The sequence below is a fragment of the Motacilla alba genome, chromosome 4 (genome assembly GCF_015832195.1).
Source record: "Motacilla alba alba isolate MOTALB_02 chromosome 4, Motacilla_alba_V1.0_pri, whole genome shotgun sequence".
NCBI lineage: Eukaryota > Metazoa > Chordata > Aves > Passeriformes > Motacillidae > Motacilla > Motacilla alba.
The window spans coordinates 739,581-756,270 of record NC_052019.1 but is presented as its reverse complement, the minus strand read 5'-3'; the positions used below and the strand labels follow the sequence as shown (position 1 = coordinate 756,270).

Below are 16,690 nucleotides of genomic sequence, written 5' to 3'. Positions count from 1 at the left end.
GCCGTCGCCGCGGCGTTCGCTGCCAAATAGTGATCTGTTGCGTTTCCCCACGCTGCGCGCGCTCGTCCCTCCCTGCCAAATAGTGCTCCACGCCCCCGGCCCGCCCCCGGGAAGGTTCTGGGCGTGCGCGGTGCATTGTGGGGGCCGGGAGCGAGCAGCCGCCGCGATGATGGTGAGTGCGCCGCGCCATCCGCCGCCATCCGCCGCCATCCGCCGCCGTCCCTGCGTCCCGCCGCCCCGCCCGCCCCGCGGGGCTCCCGCCGGCCCTCGGGGAGCGGCCGCGGCCGGGTGGCGGCGGGCCGGGCGGCGCGGATGGAGCCGCCGCGGCGCGCAGGCCTGGCGGTGGCCGGGCTGTGCCGCGGCCGCGCCCGCCGGAGCCGGGCTGCGCTGGCTGCGGGGCTCGGCAGCGGGCAGCCCCGGCCCCAGCCCGCCCCCCAGCCTCCGCCCGGCCCGGCTCCGCGTCCCTCCGGCGCCGAGCCCCGCGGGGATGCGGGAGGTGTGTCCAGCCTGGTTTCCCCGGGGACAGACGGCTCCTTTTCCCTCGGGATTGCCGCTCCGCTGGGGGTGGGGGAAAGCTGGACGTTTTATTCCGCAGAATCCCTCCGGGTTGCAGGGATCACAGAATAGCCAGGGCTGGAGATCGCTCAGTTCAGCCCCCTGCCCGGGCAGGATCACCTGGAGCAGGTGACACAGGAATGTCTCCAGGGGGCTTTGGGATGGCTCCGGGGGGACACTCCAGGCCCTCCCTGTGCAGCTGTCCCAGGGCTCTGTCACCCTCCATGGAAAGAAGTTCTTCCTCACGTTGAGGTGGAATTTCTCGTGTTTTAATTTACGTCCTGTTACTGGGCATCACCAGAAAGAGTCTGGTACCAAGCTCATGGCACCGCCTCGGAGAGATTTGTATGGATTGACGGGATCCCCCTCAGCCTTCCCTTGTGCAGCCTCAGCAGGCCCAGCTCCTCATAGGAGGGATGCTCCAGAGCCCGGGGATGTCCTTTGTGCCCATCACCGAGCCCTCTGCAGTAGCTCCTTTTCTCGTGCCTGTGCCCCCTCGGTGCACCAAGCACAGTTCAGTGCTGCTCTGTGCCTGCTGCCAGCTGTTCCCAGCCAGTGCATCCCACATTTGGGCAGAGTTTGGGCTTTGCCTCTGAGGTGGTTGCAGCACTCACGGGATCGTTTCGGTTGGAAGGGACCTTAAATCCCACCCAGTGCCACCCCTGCCATGGCAGGGACACTCCCACTGTCCCAGGCTGCTCCAGCCCCAGTGTCCAGCCTGGCCTGGGGCACTCCAGGGATCCAGGGACAGCCCCAGCTGCTCTGGTGCTCCCACCAGCCAGGTTTGTTTGGTTCCTCAGCAATTCCTGCACGCTGTGTCTCCTCCAGGCCAGCATCAGATCAGAACCTCACTGGTTTATCCGAGTGGTTTATCAGTGGTTTATCTGAACCCCCGTTGTTTTTGGGACAGTTCCTGTGTGTCCCTGGCCCTGTGGCGGAGCAGTTGTGAATTCCCAGCGCTGTGGGAGCAGTGGGAAGCAGCTGGGTGGCGTGGGGCAGAGGAATTTCGAGGAGGCTGTGGTTTTGGTCTCGTGCCTGCAGCCTGGTGTGTCCTGGGCTGTGGGTTGTCACTGTTGGGTAACAGCTGTGCCGTGCTCCCGCCTGCAGCCAACACCGGTGATCCTGCTGAAGGAGGGCACGGACACCTCGCAGGGCATCCCGCAGCTGGTCAGCAACATCAACGCGTGCCAGGTGATCGCCGAGGCCGTGCGCACCACGCTGGGCCCGCGCGGCATGGACAAGCTCATCGTGGATGACCGGGGTACGGCGTCAGTGCTGCGGGGCAGCTCAAGCCAGCTGGGCCATCGGGGCACTCAGCAGCCCCAGCCCCTGCCAGGCTCGGCTCTCACAGCAGGGTTAGACTGTCACTCTCGGTGTCCCCACAGCACCTGGGTGTCCCCTGTAGGAGGCAGGAGGATTGCCAGTCCAGCCTGAGGATTCCCTGATTGCTCCTCAGGGAGATGCAGAGTCAGGGAGGATGTGGGGCCTTGTGCAGGCTGCCCCAGAGCAGAGGCTGGCAGAGCCAAAGAATAAAGCAGGGATTTATTAAAGGATCTCCTCCATGGATCCACCTTGGGCAGCACAAGAGCCCAGCCAGGGCTGCACCCAAGATGAACCAAAATGGTCCCAAAATGAACCCAAGATGGACCACAATGGTCCCAAAATGAACCCAAGAAGAACCAAAATGGTCCCAAAATGGTCCCAAGATGAACCAGAATGGTCCCAAAATGAGCCCAAGATGGACCAAAATGAACCCAAGATGGACCAAAATGGTCCCAAAATGCACCCAAGATGGACCAGAATGGTCCCAAAATGCACCCAAGAGGGACCAGAATGGTCCCAAAATGAACCCAAGATGGACCAAAATGGTCCCAAAATGAACCCAAGATGGACCAAAATGGTCCCAAAATGCACCCAAGATGGACCAGAATGGTCCCAAAATGCACCCAAGATGGCCCAAAATGGTCCCAAAATGAACCCAAGATGAACCCAAATGGTCCCAAAATGCACGAGCGCTGCCGGGGTCTCTCCCTTGGCTCAGCTCTGCTCCATTTGCACCTTGCAGTTCATTGTCCCGTTCAGCTTTAGCCCAGGCACTCCCACCCTGCTTGTTTTCCTCTCTCCAGCCCACGCTGTTTGTGCTCCTGGGCTGAGGTTTGGGTCATTTGTCCTCGTCCCCAGCTGGAGCAGGAATTGTTTTGTGTCCCTGCTCTGTGCAGAGCTCAGCATCCCCTGCTGTGAGCCCAGCCCCACACACTAAAGCAGCACAGGATCTGACACATAGAAAAGCCAAACCTGAGGCATCGGTTGGATGCATCCAGTGTAAATCTGTGCCAGACAGGAGAAGCAGAGAGGCTTGAACCTCTCTTGAGGTATTTTTGGTCATCTCTACTTTTAAACGAGGCTCACGACACCTGTGGAGTTGCTCAGCAGTTGTGGCTGAGTGTGAGGTCAGTGGGTGTTCCTGGGTTGATTTTTAATCTTTTTTTTTTGGAGTGTGATTTAAGAGATGAGCTTTGCCATCATTCTGAAAAGACTGGTATGAAGTAATAATAATAATAATAACAATAATAATAATAACAATAATAATAATAATAATAATAATAATAATAATAATAATAATAATAATTTATTTTTGTTACTGTGAAGAGGCTTAGTATAGCCTTTAAATAGCTTTTACAAGTAGGAACTGCAATATATTCATGTTCAAAAGGATAATTTGATTTGAATTTCTCTTAGGATAACTGATATGATTTCTAGGATCTTTCTTCATGAGAGCCTCAGACTAGAATATGGTTTTATCTTTCTGGGGAGGCCTTTGAGAAGAGGGAAATGAATTCCAAACCTTTGTTGGTGTGGAAAGCTGTTCTGCTCTCAGACTGACTTCACTGACCCTGCTCCACAGATGGGCTGACAGGACTCAGTTCTGGTGGAGCAGAGGAGCCTGCCAAGGTCTCCTGAGAGCCCCCAGAGATAGGGCTGTGCCCTGCTGGTGTAAAGCTGCCTTTAACTTCCTTTTCTCCACGAACCCCAGGCAAAGCCACCATCTCCAACGACGGGGCCACCATCCTGAAGCTGCTGGACGTTGTCCACCCTGCCGCCAAGACCCTGGTGGACATCGCCAAATCCCAAGATGCCGAGGTGGGAGGGGAGCCTGGCTGGGCCTGGGGTGGAACAGCTGAGTGCCAGTGCTGCCCTGGGCCCCGGGCTAGCTGTGGCAGTTGCTCTCGGGGTGCTGGGTTTATTCTGCCTGCCCTGGAGCCAGGCTGGAGAGCTGGGAATGCTCCCCTGGAGAAGGGAAGGCTCCAGGCAGAGCTCAGAGCCCCTGGCAGGGCCTGCAGGGGCTCCAGGAGAGCTGCAGAGGGACTGGGGACAAGGGACAGAGGGACAGGAGGCAGGGAATGGCTGCCACTGGGAAAGGGGAGATTGGGCTGGGATCTTGGCAAGGAATTGCTGGCTGGGAGGGTGGGCAGGGGCTGGGCTGGAATTCCCAGAGCAGCTGGGGCTGCCCCTGGATCCCTGGCAGTGCCCAAGGCCAGGTTGAATGTGGCTTGGAGCAATCTGGGATGGCAGAAGGTGTCCCTGCCCAAGGCAGAGGGTGGCACTGGCTGGGCTTTGAGGTCCCTTCCCACCCGGGCCACTCTGAATCCCTGAGGAATTCAGCCACAGATCAGTGAGCAGAGAAAATGCTGAGCTCTGCTTTCCCTGGAGGCTCTGGAGTGGTTTTGCTGCTGCTCTCGGGGGTGGCACGGCGTGGGGGTGGCACGGCGTGGGGTGACACGGTGTCCCCTGTCCCTGCAGGTGGGTGATGGCACCACGTCCGTGACCCTGCTGGCCGCTGAGTTCCTGAAGCAGGTGAAGCCCTACGTGGAGGAGGGGCTCCATCCCCAGATCATCATCCGCGCCTTCCGCACGGCCACGCAGCTGGTGAGGCACGGCAGGGACAGGCTGCTGGGGACAGCTGGGCATGCCCCACAGGGACGGGGACACCCTGCCAGGCAAACCTGCTGGGGAGTGGGTGTGGGGAGTGCCAGCAGCCATCTCCTGCTGCCTCTCTGTGCCAGGCCTGCTGATAGCCCTCCGTACCTCTGGGGTGCTGTCACTTCCTTTGGGTTTTTTCCCAAGGAATAAATTAAAAACTCGTTTCCCATTCTCCTGCTCCTCCCATTCTCTGCTGCTTCTCAGTAACCTGTGTGTCTCCTGGAGCCTGGTGGTCCCATTAGGCTGGTTTTTGGAGGTTCACTCCGCAGCAGCCCTTTCATTCCCAGGGTCTCTGCTGAACACAGAAGCAGCAGAGCAGCTCTGAGCCTCCTCCCACTCCTCACATCTTGGTGTATTGCTTGGAATTACTGCGCTGGCAGGGGTGGAATAACTTAAACACTTGGAACTTCAGTGACGTTGGTGCAGAGAACAAAAGATAAAACACAAAGAGAGGGGTTGGAGGTTCTCAGCAGCTCGGGAGCATAAATCATTAATCCAGCTGTTGCCTTTTTGCCAGGCTGTGAACAAGATCAAAGACATCGCTGTCTCCGTGAAGAAGGAGGATAAGGAGTAAGTTCCCCTTGGGGGTAACCTGGTTGTGTTCTGGGCTCCAGCTGACTGCTGTGAGGGTGCTCCTGGAATCCTGCTGCATTCTGTGGCTCTGGCTGATGTCTCCAGGCGGGACTGGAGCTGCAGCCCCGCACGGGGGTCATTCCCAGTTTCCCTGGAATTTCCTGCTCCTGCAGGGCAGTGCTCTGCCCCGGCTTGGCTGCAGGGCTGCTGTAGGGCAGTGTCTCCCAGTGCTCATGGAGGAAGCTGGCCACCAAAATAAGTGGCCTGATTTCTTTTTGCAGCAGTGGAGTCTGGGAGCTCTTGCTGCAGTCAGTGGCAGTCTGAATCTCAGCAGTCCCCTGAGGATCAGATCCCCTTTTAGCTGTCACACACCAAGGTAGATAGCTCACAGCAGTGCTCCCTTCAGCTGAGGTGAGAATACTGGAGTTCCTTTGCTCCCTGGATTTTAAGCTCCTGCCTGCTTGACCTTACTGATGCCTGCAGTTAATTAGAAGTATTTCAACTGCATCTTGGATAAACCAAAATGGGTTGTCCAAACCAAATTCTTAAAAAATGCTGGAGAAAACTAAAATGTCGTCCTGTGGTGGGGAATAGAGTGGTTCCCATGGGGGACAGAGCCTGGCAGCTGGATCCACATCTCCCTGGTGTCTCTGTGTCACCCACTGCTGCACATTCACTGCCTGAGTTAGTGCTTCAGGGACTGTGCTGCCTTTAGAGGGTGTCAGGAGCATATTCCTGCCTCGGGATGAAGGGAAGCACCTGCTCTTGTCTGATTTCAGGTGCATAAAAGCTGATCAGCCTCAGTGCTGGGCTGATGCTCGAGCTCTAAAAAGGAGACTGGGGTTTGTCAGTCTGGGATTTGTGTCTTGTTCTCCCCATGGACAGGAGGGAGCTGATCTTGGCCTCTGTCAGAGAGGATTTTGGGCCCCCCATGACAAGACAGACCCTGAGGGGCTGGAGCATGGCCAGGGCAGGGAATGGAGCTGGGAAGGGTCTGGATAATTCCCGAGGGAGCTGGGAAGGGTCTGGAGAATTCCCGAGGGAGCTGGGAAAGGGCTGCAGAGTTCCCGAGGGAGCTGGGAAGGGGCTGCAGAGTTCCCGAGGGAGCTGGGAAGGGGCTGCAGAGTTCCCGAGGGAGCTGGGAAGGGGCTCAGCCTGGAGCAAAGGAGGCTCAGGGGGCCCTTGTGGCTCTGCACAGCTCCTGCCAGGAGGGGACAGCCGGGGGGGTCGGGCTCTGCTCCAGGGAACAGGGACAGGAGCAGAGGGAACGGCCTCAGGGGAGCCTCAGGGTGGGCACCAGCAGGAATTTCCCCATGGAAGGGTGGTGTTCCCATCCCTGGAGGGATTTTCACAGTCCTGTGGATGTGGCACCTGGGGACACGGGGCAGTGGTGGCCTTGGCAGTGCTGGACTGAATGATCTTAAAGGTAGTTTCCAGCCTGAACCCGTGATTAACAAAGCCCCATACGGTGTTTGGGGCTTGTGAAAAGGTCTGGCAGGTGACCAAACCTTTGTTTTTCCTTCCCTTTCTGCAGTGAGCAGAGGAGTCTTCTGGAGAAATGTGCAGCCACAGCCCTGAGCTCCAAGCTCATCTCCCAGAGCAAGGAGTTTTTCTCCAAGATGGTTGTAGATGCTGTGATGATGTTGGATGACTTGCTGCAGCTCAAGATGATCGGGATCAAGAAGGTGCAAGGAGGAGCTTTGGAAGTAAGTGCTGGAGCCTTCCTGGAGGGGTGGGAGACAGGGCTCCCAGCTCTGGTGGTGCCTTGGCTCTAGCAGAAGTGCAGCCTGGCTTGACAGTGCCTGTTGGGGAATTCCCAAAGGGGAACAAAGCTGCTGCTGTGAGGAGGAAGCTCAGCAGGGTTTCTTTTCCATAGGTGGAGTTTCTGGGTTTTGAGCTAAATGCACTCTTCACCTCACTGCAGCAAAAGTTGTTACTGATAAAATTCCATTTATCTCCACAAATAATTAATTTCTTTTGTAGGAAGTCTTTGTTACTTCTGCATCCAGAAGTTGTGGCTGCATGTAGGATTACTGGGTTGGGAAGAATGCAAGGCAAGCCCCATGGAGCTGATTTAGTGGTGGGCAGGGCAGGGGGGAAGTGTGGTTATGCCTCAGTGCTGGAGAGCCTGTTGTGTCTGGGACTGCCCCTGGGTATGTGGTAGGGCATTGATCCTGGCTGTGGGACAGCCCCTGGGAGAGGGCGATTCAGATCCTGATTTCTTCACCCAGGAAATCGAGGAGCTCATGCCAGGGAGTGCTGTTGGACAGGGCTGTCCTGCTGCAGAAAATCCAGGAGGTGGTGATGGAACTTGGAAAAACAAAGCAGAGCAGAAACCAGCCCCGGTGGGGCTGTGGATGAGAAATATCCAAAAGTTCAAAGGGAAGGAATGGGAAAGAGATCAGGGAGAGAACTGATGGCTCCATTCCTTGATCTTCAGGTTGTGTGAGGAGTTCTTGGTGTGGAGTTTTGAGGGGTAGCCAGGAAGCTGCTTTTATGAGCTGAAAGAAATCCTTGCTGCTTATTCCCTCTAAAAGTGGGTTAACCAAAGGAGACCATGCAGGGAAGGCTTTGTAAATGAGGCCTCTGGCAGCAGGGAGTGTCCTGGGGGAGTTGTTATTATCCCTGTGCAGAAAGCCTTGGGGGCTGAGCCTGAGGCCAATCCCTGTGTTCCAGGACTCACAGCTGGTGGCTGGAGTTGCCTTTAAGAAAACCTTCTCCTACGCTGGGTTTGAGATGCAGCCCAAGAAGTACCAGTCCCCCAAAATCGCCCTGCTCAACGTGGAGCTGGAGCTCAAAGCTGAGAAGGACAACGCCGAGGTCAGAGTCAACACGGTGGAGGTAAGAGCCCCAGGGGAGCCTGGCCTGCTGCCTCCTGCCTGGGACACCTGGGGCTGCTCATCCCCTGGGCAGGGATGAGATGGGAGACCCCGGAGCTGCTGAGGGCTGGAGCTGGGCTGGAGAGCTGGGAATGCTCCCCTGGAGAAGGGAAGGCTCCAGGCAGAGCTCAGAGCCCCTGGCAGGGCCTGCAGGGGCTCCAGGAGAGCTGCAGAGGGACTGGGGACAAGGCCTGCAGGGACAGGAGCCAGGGAATGGCTGCCACTGGGAAAGGGGAGATTGGGCTGGGATCTTGGCAAGGAATTGCTGGCTGGGAGGGTGGGCAGGGCCTGGCACAGGGTGTGGCTGCCCCTGGATCCCTGGCAGTGTTCCAGGCTAGGTTGGATGGGGCTTGGAGCAGCCAGAGGCAGTGGGAGGTGTCCCTGCCCAAGGCAGAGAGTGGCACTGGATGACCTTTAAAAGGTCCCTTCCCACCCAAAGCATTCCATGATAAATGAGTTTGCCTCCTGCCCATCCTTCACCTTTGCAAACAGCTGGTGGGCTGTGCTGCCCTGTGGGAATGGGGTCCAGCAGGCTGGGAAGCACAGCAGGGTCAGCACACGTTGGTGAGCTGTCACTGTGCCCCAGCTATGCTGAGCCACCAGCTCTGGGGCCATTGCCTTGGGCCTAACACGTGGCCTTGCAGGGACTGCTCCTCCAGCAGTGCCCCCAGGGCTGCAGCAGCTGCTGGGGTTGAAGGAGCCTTTTGGGCAGTGCCCTGGAGCAGGGTTCCTGCCTGCAGGAGCCTTTTGGGCAGTGCCCTGGAGCAGGGTTCCTGCCTGCAGGAGCCTTTTGGACAGTGCCCTGGAGCAGGGTTCCTGCCTGCAGGAGCCTTTTGGGCAGTGCCCTGGAGCAGGGTTCCTGCCTGCAGGAGCCTTTTGGGCAGGTCCCTGGAGCAGGGTTCCTGCCTGCAGGAGCCTTTTGGGCAGTGCCATGGTGCAGAGCCCTCGTGACTCTGTGCCAGGGCTGCACGTGGAGCATCCCCTGGCACAGGAACATGTGTCCATCCCCCTGTCCTCCTGCCAGGATTACCAGGCCATCGTGGATGCAGAGTGGAACATCCTGTACGACAAACTGGACAAAATCCACAAGTCAGGAGCCAAGGTGGTGCTGTCCAAGCTGCCCATTGGGGACGTGGCCACCCAGTACTTTGCAGACAGGGACATGTTCTGTGCCGGCCGTGTCCCAGAGGAGGATCTCAAGAGGACCATGATGGTGAGTTCCCCTGGCTTGCAGGAAAGCCTTTGGACAGTTCTGACACCCCAGCTGGGCATTCCCAAACAGCTGCTCAGTGATCTCGCTGCTCCTCACAAGGGCTGAAAGGACCAGGCTGTTCCTCGGCGGGGTGGGCACTCACACCCTGACAGCCTGGTGTTGTAGATAAAGATCTGAGCAGTGCATCAGTAGAGGTTTATTTTCCTGAGTTCTTCTCTTTCCCATCATGAGTGTTTTTTCCCTGAGCTTTCTTTGTGTATCTCTGGAGCCTGTGAGGCAGCACCTCGAAGCTGCATAAACTTAATTTTGCTGTGAGGGTTGGCCGGAGCCCATGAGAGGGGAAGGAGGGAGAAGGGTTTTCCCGAATCTGCAGGATGGGTTTGCAGCAGCTCAGCAGCTGGGCTGGCTGAGAGTGGAGCCTGCTGGCAGGTGGGTGTGGGCTGTCAGCAGTGGTAATTCCGTGTTTGTCCCCATTCCTGCAGGCCTGTGGGGGATCCATCCAGACCAGTGTCAATGCCCTGTCCGATGATGTGCTGGGCCGCTGTGAGCTCTTTGAGGAGACCCAGATTGGGGGAGAGAGGTAAGAACACCAGCTGCAAACCTGCAAACCCTGCCAGCCCTCTCACAGCAGGTGGAAAAGTTGAGGTCAAAGCATCGGCAGGGTCAACATCTCTCAAGCTGTTGAGATGGAAACAAGGTTGTTACAAAATGTATATATTTTATTGTATATTTTATTGTAGCCAGCAGCAAGATTTCATTGAGACCCTACCCCTTGTAAAAGCTTTGAAAAAAATGTGTTTATTCTGCAATGCCTTGTAAGAAGCACAGCAGTGCTGCTGCCTTTGTAATGGAAAGCCACCACGTTTTGGGGTTGATTGTGGCACTTGTGTGATGTTCCAGCTTGTCACTTCCCTGTCAGCGCAGGAGAAGCTGGGGACAGTGCACTGGGGTCCTTCCAGTCCTGTTTGGGGCTGGCTGCTGCCCTTTGTGCTCCTGCCAAGTGCAAACCGGGAGCACCAGGTCAGCGTGAGCCCCTGGCAGCAGGAACAGAACAGATTTTCCTGATTATCTGGAACGTCCCCTCTGTGTTCCCTGGCCCTGCTCCTCAGCCCAGGATCCGCTGGGGCTGCCAGGGGGCCACAGCTGCGGGGCTGGCTCTGTCCCACATTGCCTGTCCAGCAGCAGCTTCTGCATGCCCCACCCTCCCTCTGGCAGGTACAACTTCTTCACGGGCTGCCCCAAGGCCAAGACGTGCACCATCATCCTGCGCGGGGGCGCGGAGCAGTTCATGGAGGAGACGGAGCGCTCCCTGCACGACGCCATCATGATCGTCAGGAGGGCCATCAAGGTGAGCCCTGCCCTGCCAGGGCACTGTGCCCGGGCACAGCCAGAGCTGCTGGTCGCCTCACACTCACCAGCCTTGGCTGAGGGCTCTGGACAGTGAGCACACTCGTGGATTCGCTCGAGTGCGGTTCCTTGGCGGGCTCAGCGTGGCTCTGGCAGCGTTTGCAGCCGCTCTCCAGGCACGCCTGGGCTCTGCCTGCACTTCTGTGCAGCTCTGCCTCGTGCTTGCTCCATCCTCCACTCTAAAGGGAACGGTCTCCTGGCTGTGCTGGGTGGATCTTCAGGAGATGGAGCAGCAGATTGATGGCACATGTGTGTCCATGCCCATAGAGCCCCTCTCTCGGTACCCAGCCTGAGGGCGTGATAGTCCCGTGGTTCTGAGGCAGGCTGGGGGCACCAGGAGAAGTCCAGGGCCTCTCTGGATGTGTGTTTGATCCTGGGTGGCACTGCCAAACTCTGCATGTTTCTGGGATACACAAAAACATGTAGGTACACAAAAACGTGTAGCCCTTCCCTGGCTGTAGGAAGGGCTTCTGGTTAAAAGCAGCTCTGAGGCTGCATGTCCTGGGGGCTGGGGAGAAGCATGTCAGGGTTTTTGGAGCTGTTGCTTTTAGAAAGAATGTCCTGATGTCTCTCCTGAAAAAGCAGCAGAACTGAGCTGCAGTGTGCTGCTGTCTGTATCTTTAGTTTTGGACGCTTGATGAGAGTGAGGAAGCTTCCCTGGCCCGAGGTGGCTGTGAGGTGCCATCCCTCCCTTCGGGTGTAGTGTCCCCAAACCCCCCTTTCTCCTGTGCACAGCTGGGCTGAGCTGCTGGAGCTGCAAATGGAGGTTCTTGGAGTGTCCCTGCTGCTGCTGGCAGACAGTCCCGGGGACAGCAGCGCCAGGGCTGTGGGTTGCCACGGCAGGGCTGTGCATTGCCACGGGCTGGCAGGGCTGGGGCTGGCAGGGCTGTGGATTGCCACGGGCTGGCAGAGCTGTGGATTGCTGTGGGCAGCCAGGGCTGTGGATTGCTAGGAGGGGGCAGGGCTGTGCCTTGCCACGGGCTGTGCATTGCCATGGGCTGTGCATTGCCATGGGCTGTGCATTGCTGTGCCTGCAGGGCTGTGCATTGCCACGGGCTGTGCATTGCCATGGGCTGTGCATTGCCATGGGCTGTGCATTGCTGTGCATTGCCATGGGCTGTGCATTGCCATGGGCTGTGCATTGCTGTGCCTGCAGGGCTGTGCATTGCCATGGGCTGTGCATTGCTGTGCCTGCAGGGCTGTGCATTGCCATGGGCTGTGCATTGCCATGTGCATTGCTGTGCCTGCAGGGCTGTGCATTGCCATGGGCTGTGCATTGCTGTGCCTGCAGGGCTGTGCATTGCCATGGGCTGTGCATTGCTGTGCCTGCAGGGCTGTGCATTGCCACGGGCTGTGCATTGCCTGCATGGGCTGTGCATTGCTGTGCCTGCAGGGCTGTGCATTGCTGTGCCTGCAGGGCTGTGCATTGCCATGGGCTGTGCATTGCTGTGCCTGCAGGGCTGTGCATTGCTGTGCCTGCAGGGCTGTGCATTGCCACGGGCGGTGCATCGCCACGCCTGCAGGGCTGTGCATTGCTGTGCCTGCAGGGCTGTGCATTGCCATGGGCTGTGCATTGCTGTGCCTGCAGGGCTGTGCATTGCTGTGCCTGCAGGGCTGTGCATTGCTGTGCCTGCAGGGCTGTGCATTGCCATGGGCTGTGCATTGCTGTGCCTGCAGGGCTGTGCATTGCCACGGGCGGTGCATCGCCGTGCCTGCAGGGCTGTGCATTGCTGTGCCTGCAGGGCTGTGCATTGCCACGGCATTGCTGTGCCTGCAGGGCTGTGCATTGCCATGGGCTGTGCATTGCTGTGCCTGCAGGGCTGTGCATTGCCATGGGCTGTGCATTGCCATGGGCTGTGCATTGCTGTGCCTGCAGGGCTGTGCATTGCCATGGGCGGCATTGCTGGCCTGCATTGCATGCCATGCTGTGCATGCATGGGCTGTGCATTGCTGTGCATGGCATTGCTGGGCTGTGCATTGCTGTGCCTGGGCATTGCCATGGGCTGTGCATTGCCATGGGCTGTGCATTGCCGTGCCTGCAGGGCTGTGCATTGCCATGGGCTGTGCATTGCTGTGCATTGCCATGGGCTGTGCATTGCTGTGCCTGCAGGGCTGTGCATTGCTGTGCCTGCAGGGCTGTGCATTGCCACGGGCGGTGCATCACCGTGCCTGCAGGGCTGTGCATTGCCACGGGCTGTGAATTGCTGTGCCTGCAGGGCTGTGCATTGCCATGGGCTGTGCATTGCTGTGCCTGCAGGGCTGTGCATTGCCATGGGCTGTGCATTGCCATGGGCAGTGCATTGCTGTGCCTGCAGGGCTGTGCATTGCTGTGCCTGCAGGGCTGTGCATTGCCATGGGCTGTGCATCGCCACGCCTGCAGGGCTGTGCATTGCTGTGCCTGCAGGGCTGTGCATTGCCATGAGCCTGCAGAGCCCTGAGCGAGCCCCCGTGCTGCGGCGTGTCCCTGCAGAACGACTCGGTGGTGGCGGGCGGCGGCGCCATCGAGATGGAGCTGTCGCGGTACCTGCGGGACTACTCGCGCACCATCCCGGGCAAGCAGCAGCTGCTGATCGGCGCCTACGCCAAGGCCCTGGAGATCATCCCCCGGCAGCTCTGCGACAACGCCGGCTTCGACGCCACCAACATCCTCAACAAGCTGCGCGCCAAGCACGCCCAGGTACGGCCCGCGACAGCCAGGGACAGCCAGGGTCTGCTGAGGGAAGCAGGAGCCTCCCCTGAAAGGGAAAATGCAAACCCCCTCCCTCTGAATTGCTGTAACTTTGAAATTAAGGGGCTCTCAGACAAGGGCGTGGGAATGGGAACAACATTTCTTTATTAGGGAAATTAGAAATACAAATGCAATAGTACAAACAAACCCCTGCCAGAGTCAGAGAGGAGCTGACCCCCTGTGTGTCAGGGTGGTGGCAGCAGTGCCATTCCATGGTGGCTCAGCCCTCCTGCAGTGCCAGCTGTGGTTCTGCTGCAGCAGGGATCCTGGGCAAGGGGGGAGTTTTCCTCTGAAGCTCCAGGGCTGCTGGAGATGGGCCTGGAATTCCTCTGGGAATGCAGGGCAGGAGAAAGCTGCTCCTCTGGGAATGCAGGGCAGGAGAAAGCTGCTCCTCTGGCAATGCAGGGCAGGAGAAAGCTGCTCCTCTGGGAACGCAGTGGCAAAGGCTGCTGTGCTGTTCCCAGGCTCAGATTATATCCAGGCAGGAATGCTTGGCTCCTCCCCTCGGCAGAGCATCTCCCATGGGATGATGGAATTTTATCAGCCATGCAGGGACACTCACTGCCCATGAACAGAAGATAATTAATAATTATTGGCCCATGAACAGCAGAGATCTCCTGGAGGGAGGATTGGTTGTGGAAGAGCTGAAGAGAACTGCCCCATGACCAGCAGGTACCTGCCCCAGCTCTGGCAGGTGGCAGTACAATACACACCCCCAGCCACACCTTGCAGCCTCAGACACGCTGGCGTCCCAGAGGCAGTGTGTGAGGTTCCTGCTCCCCAGTCCCCTCCTGGAGCTGTCAGGGCCAGTGCAGCTCAGCCAAGCCCATGCTGGAGCCGTGTCCCCTCTGATGAAACACTGTGCTGGTTTCACATCAGCGTGGGCCTGGCGCAGGTGCCTGCCAGTGGAAAGGAGCTGTGTTCCCTTTGATCCCAGCTGTGACTTCTGAGCTGGGGGTTCTGATTTGCTCCTCACAAACTCATCATTTGTCAGGAGGGAGCTGCTGTGTTAGCGTCAGAGGAAGCAGAGTGCAGGAGCTGGCTGAGCACAGGAGCTGCAGGCTGAAGGTCCTGAGTGCTGGTTTTGTGGAGATCCCAGCTGCAGGGCTTGGAGGTTGCCCTTGGGTTCTGTCACCCCCAGCACGTGTCACCCTGCTGCTGCTGCTGGGGCTCGGGGGGTGCCCCAAAATGAGGGTGCAGAATGGGACAGGGAGGCCTCAGAGGCTTCTGCAGCTTCATGGCAGGGGCTGCCCAGGAGGTTTGGAGTCTCCATCCCTGGAGGTGTCCAGGGAAGAGCGGAGGTGGCACTCAGGGCTGGGGACAAGGTGGGAATGGGGCACAGCGTGGACTGGATGGTGGGGGAGGGCTTTTCCAGCCTCGGTGACGCTGTGATGCTGAACTGGAAGGAGCCTCCTCTTCATCAGGCACCGCTGGCACTGGTGGCTGGGAGCAAAGTGTGCTCAGCTTGGATTTCTTGTGTTTTCCTTCGCAGCAGAATGTGAGGGAGGCTCCAGCCTCTCCCTTCACCTTTGCCTGGCCTTCCCTCCCAGGCTTTTCCCAAGTCCCACCCAGCCCTGTGACCAGTCCCTGTCCCCTTTGTCCCCTCTGTCCTCTCAGAGTGGGATGTGGCACTGATCCCTGTGTCCCTCTGTCCCTCAGGGCAGCCTGCGACACTGAGTCCCTGTCCCCTTTGTCCTCTCAGGGCAGGATGTGGCACTGATCCCTGTGTCCCTCTGTCCCTCAGGGCAGGATGTGGCTCTGATCCCTGTCCCTCAGCGGGGAATCTGGCACTGATGCCTGTCCCCTCTGTCCCCAGAGCAGGCTGTGGCACTGATCCCTGTCCCTCTGTCCCTCTGTCCCCAGGGCGGGATGTGGTACGGCGTGGACGTGACCAACGAGGACATAGCAGACAATTTCTCGGCGTGCGTGTGGGAGCCGGCCGTGGTGCGCATCAACGCGCTGACGGCGGCCTCGGAGGCGGCGTGCCTGATCGTGTCCGTGGACGAGACCATCCGCAACCCGCGCTCCAGCGCCGAGCCCTCCTCTGCTGCTGCTGCTCCCCGCGGCCGCGCCCGCGCCCGGCCCCACAACCACTGAGCTCCCTAAAACCCGCTGGGAACAGCGGCTGATCCTGCCCCTGCTCCTGCCCAGGGCTGCCAGCCACTGAGCTCCTTAAAACCCACTGGGAACAGCGGCTGCTCCTGCCCAGCCCCACAGCCACTGAGCTCCCTAAACCCACTGGGAACAGCGGCTGATCCTGCCCAGGGCTGCCAGCCACTGAGCTCCTTGAACCCGCTGGGAACAGCAGCCACTCCTGCCCCTGCCCCTGCCCAGGGCTGACAGCCCCACAGCCACTGAGCTCCTTAAACCCACTGGGAACAGCGGCTGCTCCTGCCCCTGCCCAGGGCTGACAGCCCCACAGCCCCTGAGCTCCTTAAACCCGCTGGGAGCAGCGGCTGCTCCTGCCCCTGCCCAGGGCTAACAGCCCCACAGCCACTGAGCTCTCCTCAAATCCCGCTGGGACCAGCAGCTGCTCCTGCAGCGGGCTGCCAGCCCGGGGCTGGGGCGGTCACAGGCAGCTCCTGGCACTGGCAGCCACAGCCCTGGAGCTGCCCTGCCCTGCCTGGCAGTGCCTCACTGGCCTGGGCATTCCCTAAGGAGCCTTCCCTCCCCAGGAGCGTTCCCTCCTCCAGACCTTTCCCTCCTGCGGGCTGGAGCCAGCGCAGGGAGGGCTTTGGGGCCTATTTATACTGGTTCGTGTTTTGTTCTGCTGGGCACTTTGAAGCCAGGCTCCAGCACAATAAAACGAGTTTGTCTCAGTGGCAGTTGGGCTTGTCCTCTGTTCTCTGCTTCATTCCACACGGGGGGGCCTCAGGACGGGTTAAAAAGGAGCCTTTCAGGCTGGCTTTGGCCCCGTTTCACTGCAAGTGCTGCTCTGAAGAGCAGGGCAGGCTCCAGGCACAGCCCAGGAGTGCTTCTAGGATGGAGCAGCTCTTGTGTGCTTGGAGCTCTCAGACATTGCTCAGTGACACAGCCCAGGAGTGCTTCTAGGGTGGAGCAGCTCTGTGCTTGGAGCTCTGACACTGCTCAGTGACAGCCCAGGAGTGCTTCTAGGATGGAGCACCTGTGTGTGCTTGGAGCTCTGACACTGCTCAGTGACACAGCTCAGGAGTGCTTCTAGGGTGGATCACCTGCGTGTGCTTGGAGCTCTGACACTGCTCAGTGACAGCCCAGGAGTGCTTCTAGGGTGGAGCAGCTCTGTGTGTGCTTGGAGCTCTGACACTGCTCAGTGACATTTTAATTGGCTTCTGCTCAGTGGGGCATTTCCATTTTCCACTTGGCTTCATGGAAGGA

At 58.7% G+C, this 16,690-nt stretch overlaps 1 protein-coding gene across 2 annotated transcripts; it reads left to right on the top strand.

Annotated features, from left to right (window-relative positions):
- Window positions 1-23: 23 nt before the first annotated feature.
- CCT7 (chaperonin containing TCP1 subunit 7) lies at window positions 24-15,840 on the top strand. 2 transcript variants are annotated; one of them, XM_038136093.1, is made up of 13 exons: window positions 24-172; window positions 1,663-1,816; window positions 3,590-3,696; window positions 4,357-4,482; window positions 5,054-5,106; window positions 6,644-6,815; window positions 7,786-7,950; window positions 9,013-9,201; window positions 9,684-9,781; window positions 10,417-10,549; window positions 13,079-13,285; window positions 15,200-15,445; window positions 15,777-15,840. In XM_038136093.1, the coding sequence occupies exons 1-12, from the start codon at window positions 167-169 to the stop codon at window positions 15,431-15,433; spliced, it is 1,644 nt and encodes a 547-aa protein (XP_037992021.1). In that variant the 5' UTR covers window positions 24-166; the 3' UTR covers window positions 15,434-15,445; window positions 15,777-15,840. The 2 variants fall into 2 exon arrangements, with proteins under 2 accessions (XP_037992021.1, XP_037992020.1); XM_038136092.1 differs by lacking the exon at window positions 15,777-15,840 and having other exon boundaries at window positions 15,200-15,606.
- The last annotated feature ends 850 nt before the right edge of the window (window positions 15,841-16,690 follow it).